This window comes from Magnolia sinica, chromosome 6 (genome assembly GCF_029962835.1).
Source record: "Magnolia sinica isolate HGM2019 chromosome 6, MsV1, whole genome shotgun sequence".
Classification (NCBI taxonomy): domain Eukaryota; kingdom Viridiplantae; phylum Streptophyta; class Magnoliopsida; order Magnoliales; family Magnoliaceae; genus Magnolia; species Magnolia sinica.
In genome coordinates, this window is record NC_080578.1 from 9448412 (window position 1) to 9469455 (window position 21044).

At 38.6% G+C, this 21044-nt stretch overlaps 1 protein-coding gene across 7 annotated transcripts in view; it reads left to right on the forward strand.

Annotated features, from left to right (window-relative positions):
* LOC131248200 (COP9 signalosome complex subunit 7-like) overlaps positions 1-16573 on the forward strand; it is a 34210-nt gene extending 17637 nt beyond the window's left edge. The window contains exons 3-10 of one of the 7 annotated variants that reach the window (XM_058248333.1): positions 1295-1383; positions 3116-3205; positions 12888-12932; positions 13035-13105; positions 14177-14306; positions 15002-15098; positions 15715-15802; positions 15979-16573. In XM_058248333.1, the coding sequence (XP_058104316.1) occupies positions 1295-1383; positions 3116-3205; positions 12888-12932; positions 13035-13105; positions 14177-14306; positions 15002-15098; positions 15715-15802; positions 15979-15982 (614 nt within the window). In that variant the 3' untranslated portion in view covers positions 15983-16573. Of the gene's footprint in view, positions 1-1294; positions 1384-3115; positions 3206-12887; positions 12933-13034; positions 13106-14176; positions 14307-14984; positions 15099-15714 lie in introns of all 7 variants that reach the window. The other 6 variants (XM_058248332.1, XM_058248334.1, XM_058248335.1 and 3 more) reach the window with 6 other exon arrangements.
* The last annotated feature ends 4471 nt before the right edge of the window (positions 16574-21044 follow it).

A 21044-nucleotide genomic window follows, 5' to 3' on the forward strand; every position in this document is an offset into this window, starting at 1 on the left:
TTGCCAATGTAGATCGTATGTCTGCATATGTATGAAGGCATGCTACCATGTATTCTTTTATTCTTTGCAATTTCTAGGTTTTGGATTCTTTTAATGGAATTATAGTGATTTGATGTGTGATTTCCAAATAGATGGGTGAAAGCTATGATGATGAAACATATGTATGAGAATCCTGATAATCTTGATTGTCAATTCAGTCACACCAGATCCAGAGTGTTGGGGATGTGAATGGATAATCTAGATTGATGATTGGCTGTTCCACATGTCATCTAAAAGTGTTGGGGACGTTGCTAATGTCCCTGTGAAGGTAGGGAAGTTAGCATTCCTCTACACACAGTCATAGATATATGTGAGATCTCACCTGGTAGCAGTCGCCCTTGCCTGTTCCCGGCCTGGATGGAGGGTTGATGTTCAGTGGGCAGCGAATCATTAAACTTTTTCAATAGACAAAAGCATCTCCAGCTTAAACTCTAATCCAAGTGGCATGGTGCATGAGGAATCCTGTTTGAATCAGCAAGAGCTACTTTGCAAGGCTAAATACTCCTAGGGGATTGATGGCGAAGTAATATTGTGAGGGAAAGGTGAAAATAACCCGATCACCAAGCTACCATAAGAATGATCATGTTTTGAGTTGACAAATAGGATCCCTAAAGCCAACCCCAAGTAGCCTGAATGAAGTGATGTAGCTCACCTCGTTAATCTGTTTATGCGAGTCATTGTTCAAATAATCCAAAAAGTTGTCATAGGCTATGATTTGTTGTTTATGTATTGTAGTGCTCGAATTAAACAAAATTTAATCCGTGAAGTATAAAATAGCATGAACAGAATTGAAACACTCGAGGGTTGAGGATTAAAAGATTGATAGAGAAGAAACCACTAGAATAATTGAAATCTAACAATCATTTTCCTACAACTAGAATTTCCCAACACTTTTTTTGAGAGGTTAGATTTCCCAACAGCGAGAATAAACTAATTTAAGATAACCAAATAACTTATGAAAAGTAGCTTGAGAACTGAAACTATAAATAATTAGAATGGAAATAACTATATTTGTAAAGTTCTTCATTCACTTTTCTGGCTGCTGTTCTGTTTGAACAATGTTGGGACCTCTTTATCTCTACATAAACCTTTACGATAGCAATACTCTCTTGAGCGTTCTTTGAGATCTCCAAGATTGTGCTATAATTCTTCTTGTGAGGTTGAAATTTCCTTTAAATTTGTACCTTTTCAGATATTACTTTAAGGAAATAGGAAGTGCTGAAATTGGTTACCTGTGAACCTGCATGTTTTATGGGTAACATTGGCCATATTCCTGCACTGTTACCTGATCAAGTCCGCAAGCTAAAGCAACTTAGTGTGCTTACACTGGCCGAGACAAATAAGGTATCGTGTTCATTTCGTCAGCATTCTCCGATTGTGTCAACTATGGAAATACCTACTTTATAAAATACTGGTGGATCAGTTGAACTTTATGATGCATCTGAGAATGCCAATAAATTCCGAGAGTGATTATATGCTTAATTTCATCTGAATGATAGTTGTATGAATGATTGGACTATGGAAGAGTTGTTAGTTGATTATTCTACTAAAGCACACCTCTTCCATAGTTAGTAAACTACGGAAGAGTTGTTAGTCGGCTCATGATGATTGGCATGTGGAAAAGTCTAATGTTGCAATGAATTATTCTGCATTTTAAACAAATGAAATTTTCTTCAGAGAATTACATGCTGCAAATGAAGATTCAAATAGTAGTACGATACTCCTTACCAAGATTAATCATGTACCACAATTGTTGCAATATGCAATCTGCAGTCTAATAATGGAATTTGGAAATTAGCATTAGAAATGATAAATCTCAACAGCCTCCACAAAATTTGACCTTTTTCATTTGAAGGATGTTTTTTTTCTCTATCATGAAGCTGAATGTTGATGGTTTCTCTATGGCATGGGGCAACCCTAGAGATACTGGTATCCAGGGGGTAGTTAGAGATGGTACACGCACTCTGAGATTAGTCTCTTTGGGGCTGTCTGGGACAGGAATCTCCAATTACGCAGAGCTAACGGCTATAAAGGAGGGACTCATAGCTGCATTTCTATTCTTTTGTCAGTCCTCTGTTACTTGAAGGTGAGTCTAAAGTCAGTCTTATCTTGAGCAAGCAGCATAATCCAGGTGCCATGGGAGGCCTCTACATATCTCACGTTCAAGCTAACATTTGATGTAATCATGTTTCTTCTAGGCATGCTCCTAGGGAAGCCAATTTCTTAGCAAATGCGTCAGCTAAGGGGAGTCTAGATTCATTGTCCCCTCTTCTTTATAAAGTATTCATTATTTATAAGACAAATCCATTCTTTTGTAGTCAACTTCTTAACATGACATGCATCTGTTGCAGACATATAGTGTTTTAAATAGCGCATAGCTACGACGCTATGTAGTGTTATCAAATAGTGTAAATCCCTTGTAGTGTACGCTACAGGGGTCGTAGCGTATTTAGTGTATGTTACATTTTTAAAATTTTTTTTTAATAAATGATAATTGTATTTTGTACTTAATACTTTCAACCTGTGGGATTTTAATTTCTTTTTCATACTTGTGGTTTCAATTGGACTTATTAATTAAAATGGTTTTCTTAGAAAGTTTTATTTGTGATAATAATTTGATTTGGTTTATATATGTGGATTGGTTTTTGATAATTGATAATTAATAACTTGTTTGAACATGCTTATACTTGAAAAATTAACCATCATTTAGGCATTTTTATTTTTTATTTTTTCCATGCTATTTATCATATTTTTTCTATTTTTAAATTTAAAAACAAAAGTATTGTGTAACTTATGTTACATGCTACAGGGGGTTGAATGCTATGCAACACGCTACTGCTATTTAAAACACCGATCTACTAAATACCTAATTGGATAAGCAAAAAGTGAAAATAATGTAATGAAAGAGCAACCCTTCTTGTTCAACTTTAGAACTTTTTTTTTTTCCTTCGTAATTCCATTACTTTAGAGGCATTTATACCATTCCCAAGTTAAGTTTGTGTCATTTTTACTCCATTTAAGTTTTACCTATCATGCTGATGCTTTTCTAGTATGCTCTAACCCCTTCATTCCTCAGGTGCTTTCTTACGATCAACTGATGCAAGAACTTGATGTTTCAAATGTACGTGAGTTTGAAGACTTTGTCATCAATGACTGCATGCATGTTGTAAGTATTCTTCTGATTGAGGTCTTGACACTTTTCTTTCTTTCTTTTTTTTTTTTTTTTTTTCATTCATTACATTGCAATTAATTACTATGCAAATCAATTTGCTCTTCATGGTTCTCAATGTAGTACTCAGTGAAATGAAGAGAGAATAGCTGATTTTTGTAATCAATTGAGTTCATTGTTGTCAAATAGCATAAGTGATTGTATGCAACTTAGGGGGTCTATGTGCATATGTAATCGCATAATCGCATATGCCATTGCATGGCCCCCCCAAAAAATTTACATTTTTGATGGCATAATGGCATGCATGGTTTTGAATGTCGGTATCGGTCGGCATATTGGCCCAGCGGAAAAATGATATGATACGGTGTCGCGTATCGGTATTAGGGCCGTATTGGTTAGATTTTTTTTTTAAAGCAAAAAAATATGGAAAAATATTAGAAAAGTAGGAAAAATGAGATATCCAAGAATCTTATTTATTTATTTATTTATTTATTTTTATTTTTATTTATTTTAAACCATGTATTCAATGGTGTATCGGACCATTCTTTGATGAAATATTGTCTGTCGATTTGACTTGTTGAAGGTCAATTAAATGGGCCCTAATTGAACAAAAATCAAACATGATTTGGTAAACAATGGCCCATTATATTGGAAATACAGCAAAAAGAAGATCTAAATATAAAAAAAGAGAGCGAAGGCCCTTCTTTCCGATTTTTCCATAATGGTCCACCTCGCTTCGATTTGTCGAATCCCATTTAAATCATTTGTTTTGATGCGAAAATAGGTTTAGAATTAGCCTAAAATAAGTTTTTAAGATTCTTTATTGGTTTAAATAAAAAGAAGAAGAGGAGACAAGTGAATTTTTGTAAAAAAAAATATAATCAAAATTGGAGTTTTATGGGCATGTCGGCCTAGATCAGATGTATCGGCCCTGTATCGGTGCTGATATGCCCCATATCAGCTGATACAGACCAACATAGACCGATACGGTCAATTTTTTCGTATCAGGCTGATACGCGATACTTGGTTTGTGCTGATACGGATAGATACGGTTGTATTGGCCGATACGATATCGATATTTATATCCATGATGGCATGTGCAATCACATAATTGCATATGCCATGGCATAAAAGTGCATATATCGATATTCATATCCATGATGGCATATGCAATCACATAATCGCATAAATCATCACATATGCCATGGCATAAAATTGCAAATGCCATCATGGTTATAAAACCGCATGTGCCACTATGACATATGCCATATATACTCCCAAAATGGCATATGTGATCGCATAAGCACTTATGTGACCACGTATGACAACACTAACTTGATTGAATTAGTTCAGAGTCGAGGTGTCTATTATTGCAGGTATTGCATGCCAGACAATGTGTCTATGACGTGTACCAAATAATGTCTATTTATCCCTCTGTTGCCTTCATTGTTTGGGTATAGGCACCATATATCTTGGATTATTGTGCACCTTGTTTGGAGATTCAGTTCCACATGGTGCTTTTTTTGGGAGTATTAGTGAGATAAGCCGTACATGACCCACCCATATTTGCTATAAGGCTCCCTACGTGTCCTTTTCTTTTCCATGACTCCTTTTAATTATCTCGTCAATTGAAAGTTCACACTTGACAAAACTTTAAGCATTTATAAATTCAAATATACATATCTACATGCTATATCATTGCCATCTAAAGCTTATTCCAACTAATTGGGGGCAACAACATGAATCCTATTATGCCATTCCACTCCCTTAAGGATCATATCTTCAGTTAAACCATAGGTCATCAAGTCTTTTCTCACTACCTCCACCCATGTCCTTTTGGGCCTCCCTTTGTCCTTTAAAAGCCTTTAACTCGAACCATCTCACTTCTAATTGGTGTAGTTCTTGATCCGGTGTACATGGCCAAAATCATCTTACTTCCCCTCACCTTATTACCTATTGGTGCTACTCCTAAGTTCCCTCAAATACATCCATTCCTAATTCTATCCTTGTCATGCCACTCATCCATCTCAACATCCTCGGTTTAGCCACACTCATCCTATGAATATGTTGTTCCTTTATTGCCCAACATTTTGTCCCAAAAAAAAAATGCTCATATACATTATTTTTCCCTCATATCATATCTCATGCCTTTAAAGAATTGGTATATACTTTATACTATCCATATATGCTAATATGAAGTTAGGCTCAACGACATGTTTTAATAAAGAAAATTTTACAAAAAACTACCTACTTGATATAGAATTCACATTTTAGTACCTTCTTCAAAATGTTTTCCATAAGCTACCTCATTAATCTAGGTAATTATCATTAGAGTACCTTCCGTTAGATATCTTAACAGTGGCTCGGGTCAGCCGGGCGAGTGAAGGGGTTGGTGGCTCAAGTGGGTCCCATTATGATGCTTATGTGAAATCTACTCCGACCACCAGGCTATTAGGCCCATGGCTCAAAATTCAGCTCCATCCATGCTTTAGGTAGACCAAATAATTGGAAGTAATGTATAAGGCAATGCTCACCGTCCTAACTGTTTCCCTTGGTGTGACTCACCAGTGTTCGAAATATCGATACTATCGGCCGATATATCGGCCGATATTATCGTTATCGCACCCCTGCGAGACGATACACTCGCGATAACCCCCGGAAGATACCAAAAGACCCAAAATCTAGATATCGGCTGATATATCGTCGATATCGCACGATATTTTGACGATATCGGACCTCATCATCCAAAAAAATTGGGAAAAAAAATTAGAGGGTGGATTTCGGTACCTGTAGAAGAGATCGCCATGATCAGAAGCTTCCATTTGGCGGGCCATTCGAATTGAAGCATCATTCCTAGGTTTCCACAAATAAAATCTCCAATTTTGGAGAGAAATCCCGAGACATCTTCGCCGATTTGGGAGAAATTTTAGGGTTTCGCCGATTTGGGAGAAATTTTAGGGTTCCGGAAGCCGGAACCCTCTCTGCTTAAAACGTAAAGGTCGTTCGAGCCTTTTTTTTTGACGCGGATTAGCTCCTGACAGGTTGAGTCGCGAGATAGCTACTGAAGTAACGTTACCAAGTTACGTGGGTCCCACTATGATGAATGTGTTATATCCACACGGTCCATTCATTTGGAGATATCATTTTAGGACATGAGTCAAATAACGAGGCGGAAAAAATTCTGTAATGGACCCCACTACAGAAAACAGTGGAGAAAGTGACATCCACCGTTGAAACCTTCCTAAGGTCCACCGTGATGTTTATTTGAGATCTAACCCGTTAATAAGTTAAAAAATATATTATAAAAGGGAAAAAATATATATCAGCTTAATCGAAAACTTTTGTGGCCCTCAGAAATTTTTAATGGTGGGCGTCACTATCTCTACCGCTCGAGTGGATTGCACCATAAGAAACAATAATAATTAAACGTTCACCATTAAAAATTTATTGAGGGCTAGAAAAGTTTTAGATCAAGCTGACATGGGTGTTTTCCTTTCATCCACATCAATGTGACCCAATTAACAGGTTAGATTGAAAATAAACATTATAGTGGACTTTAGGAAATTTTTAATGGTGAGCATTCTATAACCACTATTTCCTATGGTGTGGTCCACCTGATATTTGGATATTACTAATTTTTTGAATCCTGCCTTAAAATGACGATGCAAAATGGATGGATGATATGGATAAAATATATACATTATGGTGAGGCCCACTCGGTTCTGATATAATTGAATGGAAAATAAACGTTACGTGCGCCCTAAATTTTTTAACCGTGAAAATCATTATCCCTGCTGCTGTTTTTGGTGTGGTCCAGATGATCTCTGGATATAATTCATTTTTTGGCCGGTGCTCTAAAATGATCTCTGAAAATAGGTGAACGGTGTAGATGTAATAAAAACATCACCGTGGAGCCCATATAACTTTGATCTCATTTGAACCGTTTGTACAACTCGGAGCTCGAGGAGTGTCAGCGCTCGTCTTTGCGTGACACGTACCGCAGTCAACTGCGGCAAATAAAAAAAAAACGGAGAGAGAAGGAAACGAAAAGAAAAAAAGAGGGAAACGGGAAAGAAGAGATTGAGAGAGAGACAGAGAGAGAGTGAGAGAGAGAGAGGAAGAAGAAGAAGAAGGCGCAGCCGCTGCTGCTCGAGAAGAAGAACAAGAAGAAGAAGAAGAAGAAAGAGAAGAAGAAGAAGAAAAGAAAGGAAAAAAAGGTAAGGTTTTTTTTTTTTTTTTTTTTTTTTTTTTTGCCCGTAGCGTCGTACGCCGTTAGGCCCGGCTCGTGCTGATACGGATAGATACGGTTGTATTGGCCGATACGATATCGATATTTATATCCATGATGGCATGTGCAATCACATAATTGCATATGCCATGGCATAAAAGTGCATATATCGATATTCATATCCATGATGGCATATGCAATCACATAATCGCATAAATCATCACATATGCCATGGCATAAAATTGCAAATGCCATCATGGTTATAAAACCGCATGTGCCACTATGACATATGCCATATATACTCCCAAAATGGCATATGTGATCGCATAAGCACTTATGTGACCACGTATGACAACACTAACTTGATTGAATTAGTTCAGAGTCGAGGTGTCTATTATTGCAGGTATTGCATGCCAGACAATGTGTCTATGACGTGTACCAAATAATGTCTATTTATCCCTCTGTTGCCTTCATTGTTTGGGTATAGGCACCATATATCTTGGATTATTGTGCACCTTGTTTGGAGATTCAGTTCCACAGCTGCTTTTTTTGGGAGTATTAGTGAGATAAGCCGTACATGACCCACCCATATTTGCTATAAGGCTCCCTACGTGTCCTTTTCTTTTCCATGACTCCTTTTAATTATCTCGTCAATTGAAAGTTCACACTTGACAAAACTTTAAGCATTTATAAATTCAAATATACATATCTACATGCTATATCATTGCCATCTAAAGCTTATTCCAACTAATTGGGGGCAACAACATGAATCCTATTATGCCATTCCACTCCCTTAAGGATCATATCTTCAGTTAAACCATAGGTCATCAAGTCTTTTCTCACTACCTCCACCCATGTCCTTTTGGGCCTCCCTTTGTCCTTTAAAAGCCTTTAACTCGAACCATCTCACTTCTAATTGGTGTAGTTCTTGATCCGGTGTACATGGCCAAAATCATCTTACTTCCCCTCACCTTATTACCTATTGGTGCTACTCCTAAGTTCCCTCAAATACATCCATTCCTAATTCTATCCTTGTCATGCCACTCATCCATCTCAACATCCTCGGTTTAGCCACACTCATCCTATGAATATGTTGTTCCTTTATTGCCCAACATTTTGTCCCAAAAAAAAAATGCTCATATACATTATTTTTCCCTCATATCATATCTCATGCCTTTAAAGAATTGGTATATACTTTATACTATCCATATATGCTAATATGAAGTTAGGCTCAACGACATGTTTTAATAAAGAAAATTTTACAAAAAACTACCTACTTGATATAGAATTCACATTTTAGTACCTTCTTCAAAATGTTTTCCATAAGCTACCTCATTAATCTAGGTAATTATCATTAGAGTACCTTCCGTTAGATATCTTAACAGTGGCTCGGGTCAGCCGGGCGAGTGAAGGGGTTGGTGGCTCAAGTGGGTCCCATTATGATGTTTATCTGAAATCTACCCCGTCCAGACCCATGTTAGCACAACGCCGAAAACTCAACTCCATCTATGATTTATGTGGACCACATGATCATTCGAACGGGAGTCTAAGGCAATGCTCACCCTCCAAACTATTGCCCTTGCTGTGACTCACTTGAATCACGACTAGTCCTAAATTTTGGTGCGACATCTAATGGTTGGAGTGGATTTCATATAATCATCATAGTGGGCCCTCTAAAATCAAGGTTGGACATCTCTCTCCCAACTGTCTCATTTGGTGTGGTCCACCACCCATCTGGATCATAGGTCAACCTGATTTTTTAGCCCTAGACCTAACATGGGATTACACATCTAATGGTCAGAGCGGATTTCACAAACACATCATGGTGGGCCCTGTAAAAAATCATTGGTGGGCTTCTCCTAACTGTTCCAAAAGATAGAGATCTCTGCATATATATTAAAAGAGGGAATTTTATGGGATGCCCACCCTTGATTTTTTATGGGACCCACTTAGATGTGTATTTGAGATCCACTCTGACCATTAGATGTGTAATACCACATTAGGCCCAGGGCCAAAAAATCAGGTTGACCTATGATTTAGGTGGGCCACACCAAAGGAAACAGTTGGGAGAGAGATGTCCACGCTTGATTTTTACAGAGTCCACTGTGCTGATTATATGATATCCACTCCAACCATTAGATGTCACACCAAAATTTAGGCTTGGGGCCCCAAAAATCAAGCCCATCTGTGATTCGTCTAGGCCACACCTAGGGAAATAGTTTTGAGAGTGAGTGTTACCCTGTACACTGTTTCCAATCGTGTGGTCCACCTGAATCATGGATGGGGCTGATTTTGGGCGCTGAGCCTAACATGGGGTGATTCACTTGGTGGTTGGGGTGGGTTTCACATAAACATCACGGTGGGGCTGACCCGACTTGCCGACCCAAACTACCATTAATAAATCTAATGGGAGGTACTGTAATGATGAATATTTAGATTAATGAGGTAGCTTACTGAAAACCTTTTTGAAAAAGGTAAATGTAAATTCTATATTAAGTAGGTAAATTCCCTTTTATAAATTGACACTTGGATGTTGGTTTTTATATGGATTGCACTAGCATACCTCACATAGGTCACTTTCGCTGACCCAGAGCCATGTCGGTGGAACTTTCATGAGACCCACCCTGCAAATCAGGTAAGCTGCCCCATATTTGTTCGGGAACCCAAAAATCATGATGATCCATAACTCAAGTAGGCCACCATAGATAGCTAAATCGCTGCAAGTCCCCTCGAATTGCAATTTAGGTGGGTCGTCCTAAATCATAATTCAATTCATCGTAGTTCAGTTCCCCTCATTGTTGAACTCTCTTGGATTCTAGTTTGATTATGAAGGAATATTTTTAGTTTTTAACTGTATGGATGCAGTATGATCTGCAATTCATTTGGCGTGCTGTTAATGGCAATTTATATTAAGACACAAACGTATGTATAAGGCATCTCATGTACATGCTACCACATGCGGCAGCATGGCACATAGATACAAGATGCAAACCATCCATCATGAATTCATGACATATTCACTATGTTGAAGTCCTAGCCCAAGAGTCAGTTTGGTGCACTGATTAGGTGGGCTACAGTTAATGAAATAAAAGTACAGCTGAAAAACCGTTGTTGAAATTTTCTGAGCCAGTTATGTAGTGGCTCATCTGATTGGTGGACCAACTAATTTTTGGGCGAGAAAAATGTGGTCGAACATGATGGACGCTTAATATTGCACCGGCCTCCCATATTGGCATGTGTTGCCATGGAGATGGTATGTCAAACCTTGATCTATATAATTTTAGAACCTCTGACTCTGAGCTATGTTTGCCCAGGTGCAAGCATGTATACAATGCAGTTCTTTTATTATTATTATTATTGAAACTGTGATAATTTTATTGCCAATGGCCAAAGGCCCAAAGAATTACAAAAAACAGGAAAAGAAAGAAAAACTATCATTACAAATCTGACCAGCTGTCAGTAAATTGAACTGCCACTATTGCCTTTGCTTCGATTGCCCATTCCATAACCATTCCCTTACCCATGAGAAAGTTCTCCATTGAAGATCTTTTTCGATTCCTAAAACAATGGTTATTACATTCCATCCATAGAACCCAATTCCAGCTAGAAGACAAAGACACCATATTTCCTCATCTCTCTTCCCTTTTCCCTCTCCATGCCAAGACAAAGAAAAATTCTATTGAACCTGGCATAACCCACTCAATACCAAACTTAACAACAAAGCCCTCACACCTGTTTTTCAAACCCACAGTGGATGAAAAGATGGCTCACCGACTCTTCAGCCTTGCATATATTTGGAATGATCATACCTCTTTTTCGTAAATTGTCAACTGTAAGCACTTTGTTCGAACCCACTAACCAAGCTAATGTTGCCACCTTTGAAGGAGCTCTGTATCTCCAAATATAAGCCGTGTGACTAATCTCGAAATGGTTCCACTATATGTGCCAGTTGGCACATAGCTATTATATCCAATCTATCCATCAAGAGGTCCCATTGTATACATGACTAGGCCCAAGAATGAGTTTGATCCATTAATTAGGTGAGCTATGGTTTACCGATCATATGTATGGCTGTAGAAATTTGACTGAAGCTTTTTAGATTGTCAACTTGTTTCTCACATCTTGGCTCTCATGATGCGTGGACCAACTTCATTTTTGAGCTAGAACATCTTTGAGGTTATACCCATATGGTGACCGACCTAGATATTGTACATGTTTGCTATGCTGGCACATGTGGTGGTGTGAAGAATGTACCCCTATGTGGTGGCGTGGAGATTACATCCCTTGTACATGCATGGTGATACTTTGTGTTGAGATTGTATCTGTCGATGGGATAGCAAAAAAAAAAAAAAAAATTGGAATTATTTCAACCCTTTGATTATATGACACATTTCTTCCAACATGGACCGTCTTGTTTTTTTTTTGTTTTTTTGTTTTTTGGGTTATTGAGACAATCTTCCGATCTTGAAGATCTCTTTGAGTATCATATGCCCACGGTGAGGCTCATCACAAAAATGATTTGGATCATTGCAGCATGGTATCAGATCTAATGGCTATAGTCTGGACATGAAAAATAGCAATGCACTGGGGATGTATTGTAATTGCAAAGTGAAGAAATGGATGGCTAAGATTTGTTCACTAGGTGTAAATTTTATAACAATGGGCCATGCACGATAATATCCAGACAACCCTAATGAAACACGAACATGCAAAGTGTACTGTGAAGACATGACCCTGGTAGTGCTACCATATGATGTGAACTGGTCTATTGAATTAGATGATCTTGAAATATGAAATAGACGTACTGAAAAAATGAACTAAATGAACCTACCCAAACAAACTGAGTAATTTTAAGAAGCATCGAACTGCTAACTAGGAATTCGAGGTTGAATTGGTTGAATTGTGATTCAGGTAACTATAGGCTACATCGTAGGAAGCACTTGGGATGGGCATGCTCACCATTAGTTTTGTGTGGGCCCCCCGTTGTGTTTATAACCATCCATTCTTTTCATCTGATGTGCCTCATCAGGATGAATGAATTACTGAATAATCACACTTTTGCAAACTCAGGTGGGCCATACCAATCAGCCTGATCTTTGGGATCAAGGCCAAACATGTGGTCGTGTACCTGATGATGGAATTGGTCTCCTTCACGTTAAGTTGTTTCCCCTACGTTAGAGAAACTGTCATTAGCTAGTCTTGGTTATGCATCTACAACAAGAAACTGAAGGTATATTGCCAGCATAGAAGGGATGCCATGTATCTGTTTTTCTCATTTTAAATCAGGTGTCTTAGATGCAGATTCTTGCTAATGGTGAATCTTGATTTTGTTTAATCTTTCAATATGTTTGGTTTATTTAAGAATTGCAGAACGTAAGTGTCTACTGGTTGCAACAAATGTTGGGAGTAAGACAGACATCAGCTGAATTTTCTCAATTGGGTTTCTTATAGGGTATAGTGAGAGGGAAACTGAATCAGCTGCGCAGATGCTTTGAGGTCAGAATTGAGTCATCGAACCTCTCTTATAGTGATTTTTCTGTTCTGAAAAAAATAACCATGTCAACCAATCATTCTTATATATTTTTGCTTGAGGAGCAGGTACAATGTGCAGCAGGACGGGATTTGAGACCAGGACAGCTTGGAAGCATGATAGAAATATTATCAGCTTGGTAATTACTTGGCTGAAAAATATGCTATAAATGGACATGTTACCTTCTCAAGTTATTTAGGTGCTTTAGGTCATATTTGCTTTTGTGGGAGGTGCCAAATTGCATTTACACTAATTGGGGTAGTACAGTACTTTTTGGGATCTGTGACTCGGTATTCTCTGAGAGCAAGCATCATGTTTTCAGTATCCTTTGACATGGCTTACCCATGAAAAGGGAGAATACTACCTGCTATGGGCCCTTTTGGAACCCCTTGGGGGCAAAAGACAGAAATGACTGAATGTGGCCCCACCGCTGCAACATAAGCATTTTTGTCCTTTTTATGGAGAATTACTATAAAAACAGTGGAGGGAGATATTTGCAACACCAGTAAAGCAAAATTTTCAGTTTTCCGATTATAAATGCAGCTTGTTGTTTCTGTTTTGCATGTGTGGGTGGAGGTTTTCTTCGTCATAACTCTAGTAGGTTATACAGTGAATTTGAGAATCTATAGAAAGCCTGTTTAGTTAAATCCTCTCTCTACATGTGAAACTGTGGTCCTGTTCTCATCCAAACAATCTGGATGTACATTGCATTGGCAATATTTCTACCTGTAAAAGCCTGGTTTGGGCTGTACCAAAGGTCCAAAACACGCTGTTCCTGAGTTTCACAAACAGTCCAATTACCCTTGCAGCTACCCAAACTTCAAGGTGAAAAATTAGGCTGATTTGATAGAGCACAAACTGCTGCAATTTTGTTCTGGTCTAGTAGGTGGTCAATACTCAACTGCTATTGTATCCTTAGTTTTGTGCTTTTGCCTATGCTCTTGAATACCATAAGACACCAATGCCCTTGAATTTCAAAGATGATCACCAGTCCCTTTCTTCTCAGCTCTTAGTTTGAGCCAATGGGCTGCACATTTTGTAAAAAGTTTGCAGGCAACTCTAACATTTGTTCTTTATGCTACATTATATTCTGCTTGTTGAGATCCACAACTTACTGATAGGTCAGAAATTTCTGGGAGCTGATAGGTGGCTGCAGTTCCATGGTGGCATGTTGGATTATCTTTTTTTCCTATGTGTGGATGTTTTGCAGGTTGACTACTTCAGACAATCTACTTGTATCAATTCAAGATAAGATCAAATGGGCTGATACAATGGGTGAGGCATACAAGAAACATAAAAAAGAAATTGAGGACAAGGTGGAAGAAAAGAAGTCCCTCAAGGTCAGATTAACGTGCTGTATCTTTTTTTGCGTGTCTGTAATGCATGTCCATCTAATTCCGCACGTCTGTTTGTCCCAGTCCATCTACATGCTTGCACTTGTGCCTAGATAGCCCGTGTGGTGGGTCCCACTGGATAGATCCCCTGGCCCATAAATCCGGCTGGTCCACTGATCATGTGGGCCACTGTGCGATGCAAATGGATGACTAAAGCCTTTTTAAGCCTTCTCTTTGTTCTCTTCACTGTTGCCTCCCTGATGAGTGACCTGACCTGATTTTGAGGCCAGGGAATCTACACGGTAGGGACCATCTGACGTATGGCTGGGATCTTGCACAAGTTTGCCTGCTTGGCATGTATTATACTAGTTGAACATCATTTCTGTAGGATGCACATCCATATACATGTAGCATTTTGGTCTGGACATCTCATGAGTTGAACTCATTGTGCCTTTTTTCTCGCTCTGTTTTCGATATTTATGTGATATTGGCATATTGGGAGCCTTGTTCTTTTTGGGATATTGGCACTTTCCTTCCACTTAGGCACCTTGGTCTTCCATTCATCAGTGATGCGTAAGTCGTATATGTGATTTTGGCATATTGCTATAAGCAATGTGGAAATTGAGATGACTGGCTTATCAAAAAAGGGATATGTTGGCCTAAATTTGTCATACTTGGTGGCAGAAATACACTGTAAACAGGCAGACATGGGATTACTGGGGCATGAGGAGATCCACCCTGACTCCCTGAGCTTGATGGAGTTACGGACTATGAAGAAGATCAAGACCAACCCAAGCGGTAATCCCCCCTACTCTTAAAATCACGATGCATATATATACATGGGTTTTATTTATTTGTTTTTAAATCTTACATAGGTTGGTAGATGGTTGTTGCATACGTGGTACCACTGAACAGATGCAGATGCGTTTGTATATCTCTGTTGGATATGAGCTAGAAATGCAGGCATTCATATATACTGCACATATTTCTTGGCATATCCTTGGTGATGTGATGCTCCATACCCAGTGCGGCTTCTGTGAACATGAAGTATGCATGTCCATGCATGCTCAGCATATGCTAGTGAAGAGAAATGTAACAACTGCACACTTGCCTTGCATGTTTGTGGGATCTGGATCATTGTCAGATGGGCCATACAATGTGCACCTTGGGCCAAAAATAAAAATAAAAATCTAGCCTGTCCAGTCATTGAGGGGGCCACACGTGGCATAGAGATGACGTGCTTCCCACCTGGTTCTTGCACACATGTCCCACATTGACGAGTGCGGAGAGTAGTACAAGCTAGTAGCCAAAGCAAGCCTCTCCCTGGGGAAGAAATGTTGCATTTTCTGGTTGATGTTAAATGCCTATATTATGCATTTCTTGCCCTTTGATTTCCTGACTGAGAGTAATGCAGGAGGCGTTCTTTGTAATCTTAATGATGAGGCGAGGGGGATGGAACAATTTGGAGGGTTGCCGGTTGATATGCTGGATTTTTGTTCGAGGTATTCCACCATCATGCAATTCATGCCATCAGATTGCATTGATTTTCTTCCTGTCCTCTGTCAGCAATCAAGCTCCAATGTTGCATTGTGCTGTGAGCTCTGACAATGGTTAATGGGTTCTTGTTTTCTTTTTCTTTTTCTTCTGTCTTTACTCATCTTGCAACTTATCTTTGTAGTTGAAACTCAACGGAACAGGTTGAAAGTGCTGCCGTGATTAGACAAAATCAAAACAAGTAGTACTCAACCTGGTTCTAGCTGGCCTCATGATTACTTGATCTTGACTATCTACCACTGTTTTGGATGCTCAACGACATTGCATATTCTCATTTCTTTTAATAATGCATCTAGGGTTAAAAATGTCTTCTGATGAACTATCAAATTAGATTGGAGTAATTAATCTTGACCAAGAAGAAGCGATGGAATTTCAATTTCCTCAGTAGGAACACCTGCTGAAGGGCTGGTGGAAGCTAGGCCTGTTTGGAAACCAAGGAATCAACAGTGTGGACATGGATAAATGTAATGATTACATGTTTTTAAGTACTAGAGTCCAATAGATTCCGGAAAGGAGTACTGTTTGGACAACAATGTTGAAGTCTTAGATTTATTAGAAAATGATCGTCTTGTATCTTAGGCTAGATAATTGAAAATGCGGATGAGTGTAATTTCCCATGACAGGCCCTATCCCAATTGTCCCTTCCTGGAAGAAATCCCCAGGCTGGTGGAATTAGTGTCTTGTTGAGAAACAAGAATGTTGATGTTCTCTTTTCTTGATCCAGTCATTTTATTTTCTTTTTAAACAATAAGAATAACAATCATACTGATCAAAATTGGGAGAAATTACAGTCCCATTAGAGGTTCTGAGAGCGATTATGGTTCGATTAGAGTGTTCAATTCCAGTCATTAATAATAAGAGATTTTCACATAAAAACTCATAAATCCCGATTTTACCAAAGAATTCCCCCACATCAAAATATCAGCTAGTGCTTTTTGAGGGAAGCTATCAAAGTACCCTCACATAATATTTTTCTTTAAAAAGTTATTAAGTAAGAAAATTTGAGGTCCACATGGTATGTGCATGACACCCAACATATCCAATATACACACCCAACTATAATAATCATTCAAGCCAAAAAAAAAAAAAAACATTTTGATCAAATCACCAAATGAGTTTTTTAATGTTTTTAAATGGCAAGTGTTTAGATGGTATATATTATTTTTAAACATGCTCACCTTATTTTAGATCAACCAAATTTGCTTCCTCTAAATGTCATGGTTGATTACGTCTATTGGATGGATTGGATATCATACAAATATCAAGTGGGGCGCACAACTCTCTAATTTACCATTTCTAGGGAAAAATGTATACAGTGGAGTAATTTCATCATCCCAAAAAGCAGTTCGTGGCATCCTGGTTTACAAAGGCATTATTTATTAAAATCTTAATTTCTGAGGAATTTTGTATTAAAAATTTCAAATAATAATAATAATAAAGACAAACAACCCCTTTCTCTGAAAGCTTGAGCTGTCAGAGGATGGTGTTTCAATGTATATCAAGGGACTTAGTACTTCAACAAATAATAATAATAATAATAATAATAAAGATATTGACAGCGAAGATGATAATGATAATAACTTTCTAAAAACCATGCCATTCTGAATTTTCTTTGTTTAGGTTTGGATGGTGATGGTGATGGTGATGGTGATGTGTGACCCACTCTTTTACTTCTATGAGCTGTGACCATGGAAGTCCCGGTATTCTACGATAAGGTTGTTTAGGTTTCGTACGGGAGAGTAATTGCAGTAAGGGTCGTGACTTGCCGTAATGGGAGACCTTGGGAGACCTTTGAACTTGACCTTGCAGCAGCTAAGACATTCAGCCCTCAGTTACTACCCGCAGTTGGGCCTTGGTTTTGTTGTAAGGGCGGTTGATCTAGTGGACTTTGTCTTGGGGACAGTCAGGCCTGTACCAACGTCAGAAGCGGTGCCGTGATGTGGTGAGATGTGATTGGTAGGGGCTGTATTCTATAGGAGATGAGCGGAGTACGTACTGAGTCGAAAACCCCATCTCTGACAGTGTACGCCCCACCATTGTGTGTGGCTTCGATGGATCCCAAGGTGGGTGGATCCCTGACTGTGAGCCCACCGTGATATATGAGCCTTAAATCAGTGTCGGTTTGGACAGCTCATTTTAGGGTATTAGCCCCAGAATGAAGCAGATCCCAAGTGAACCACACCACAGAAAATAGTGATCATTGACCATTAAAAATTTTTTTAGCATACACAAAAGTTTGGGATGAAGCTGATATTTGTGTGGTCCTTTCATCCAGGTCTTTGTGACTTTATCAACAGGTTGGATGGAGAATAAATATTCCGGTGGTCTAAGGAATTTTTAGTGGTGTATACTCAATCACCCCTGATTCCTGTCATTTGGTCCAGCTAAGATTTAGATCTACTTCATTTTTGGAATCGCGCCTTAGAATGAGCTGTCAAAACGGATGGGCACCATGGATGTAAGGTACATACAGCATGGTGGGCCCCACAGGTCAGTGAACCCAACGTGGTAGGATTTAATTGGGTCTTATGGGCTGTCACAAACGGGCCATGCAAGATATGTTTGAAACTTGTTCGCTTAAGCAAGAAATGGCCCATGCAAAGCATGTTTGAAAAGTTGCTCAGTAAAGCACGTACTCAGGTCAGGCCCATCTCTATCTTTTTATTTTTACATGCACACCCCACACACACACCACACACTCAGGCTGCAGTGGGATTTCACCACCTATGGGTACTCGAACCCTTCACCTTGTGTTGAAATTCTTGTCAGTCTACCACCAGCTTTCTATTGAACGCATGTGATGATTTGGTCACCGGGCGATATGCATTGTTGGGGTGTGACCTAATCCAGTGTTGCCCCATCAGAATAGTGGTGTGGATCACATAGTCTTGCATGAAAGGAAAATATAAATATCAGTTTGATCCAAAACTTTCGTGGCCTCAAGAGGCTTTCAGCTGTAGACATTTATCCCCATTAATGCTTATGTTTGGTCTATTAAAGCATTCAATCTACCTCAATATTGGGCTCATTGCCTAAAATGATTTTCAAAATCGATGGACAGTGCGGATAAACACATACATCAACGATGGGCCCACAAAGAGCACCTAACAAGACCCTGCATCTCTAGCTAGGTCCTGGTTGGCCCACTAGGACCTAGCTAGACACGGACAATCTTGTCAGGGGCTCTATGGGACCCACCTATATATATATATATATATATATATATATATATATATATATATATATATATATATATATATATATATATATATATATATATATAAAGGTTCTATACGAGCTCATGGGAACTCCCAATAAGGTCGAGCTGTGTGGACCCCACCATGATGCGTGTCGAACATCAACACCGTGCATTTGATTGGTCCCCTTTAAATTATGGGATATCCCAAAAATCAGCCGTATATTGAATTCTGGTGGGCCATACCATCTAAAATCATGTAAAGACATGCCTAAAACATATAAAAGCACTTGGTGAGGCCCACCTGAAATTTTGATTCGTCTGACCCCTCATCCAAGTGGGATAGACATAATGGATGGGCTGGATTTGTGAACCACATCTCGGTAGGTCCAAAAAATGATTGTGAATGTTTTAATGGAGGGTAACCCCTCTCAACTTTTGTATGTGGTGCGGCCCACACAAGTCACGGATTGACTTGATTTTTAAGCCCCGGGCCCACCAGGGAATGGTGCATCTGACTGATGGAGTTCCCATGAGCTCAACCATATAGAACCTTCCACACCCCCCCCCCCCCCACACACACACGTGTGTGTGTGTTTTTTATGCACACCGTTAATGCATGTTGGAAAATCATTTCTAGACATGGACGGTCTTGTCAGGGGCTCTATGGGACCCACCTTGATATATATGTTTTATGCACTCCATTCATCCATGTTGGAAGATCACTTCAGGGCATGAGCCCAAAACGAGGCAGGCTGAATGTTCAAGTTCACACCACCAAATGAAGCTGTGGGGATTACAGCTTACCGTTGAAAACTTGGGGGGAGCACAAAGGTTTTGGACTGATCTTTCATAATGGAGGGATGGCGTAGATAAAACATATACATAACGGTGGGCCTACAGATCCCGACAGCACCGTCCGTCTCTAACTAAGTCCTGGCTAGTACCGAATCCGCGTCCATTCCTAAGCATGCATACAGAAATTCAAAGATTGTCTTCTTTTTTCTTTTTCGACATGCCTCCAGACCACAGTGCACTTCGGACCGACGCCCTGGTGAATGAGATGTTTGAAGACTTCAGATCCTGTGGTCAAAAGAGAAAAAGTATATCTATCACGTGCAACTATAGCGTCCTGATAGTCCGCTACTGGTCCTTTATTAAATGGGAAAGTGAAAATAGTTAATGGTTCAATTCAGTCAAGCAGGAATAAAATATGTGTTAGAAAAAATAAGGTATAAATTTTCTTTAAAAAATGATTTTTTGGCCCATGTTTATCTCAATTACTATTTTGAGTTTAATCCAGTCCTACGTTGAAAAGTAGACATGAATATTTAGCCTTTATATTAAAATCCTTCCACTATTATTTGTATTAAGAATCAAGAGCATGACTTAGATGAATAGACAATTAATGTAATGTGCCTTAGTTTTCTAAATTACTCTTTATCATTTTTATTTAGACTTTCTGCTCTATCTTTATATTTTAGAAAGAATTTTGACCGTATTAATCTTGAGGTACGGACAAAATTTTTAAAAGAAATGAAAGTTTAAGTATTATGAGAATAGCCCGTTGTTAGGTTTTTAAAATTTTTTAAAACCAAATTACTCATATTATTGAATTAGTAGCTATATAGATTTTACGTAAAGAAAAAATTATGTAGTATCTAATCTCAAAGAAGTGATATTGGCACTTTTCATATGTTAAGGGTCAAGGTTGTCATGCATTCACTATTAAAAATAGAGCAAAGGCTACGGAAAAGTTAATAGTGGTGAATGTATATCGAAAAATGCATTTGAAATGAGTAATGGTAGTCCCTGAAAGACATCTTTAAAGAGGAAGAAGAAGCTTCATGAAAATAGTAAAGAAAGAAGAAAAAGAAAGTCCTATAAGGGCAGCAGATTCAAAGCAAGAGCAATTTGTTTCAAAAAGCTTTTGATTCCCTTCCTTTGAGGGATTTTGAGTGTACCCCTAGTATGGTCAAAATCCCATTTTAGAA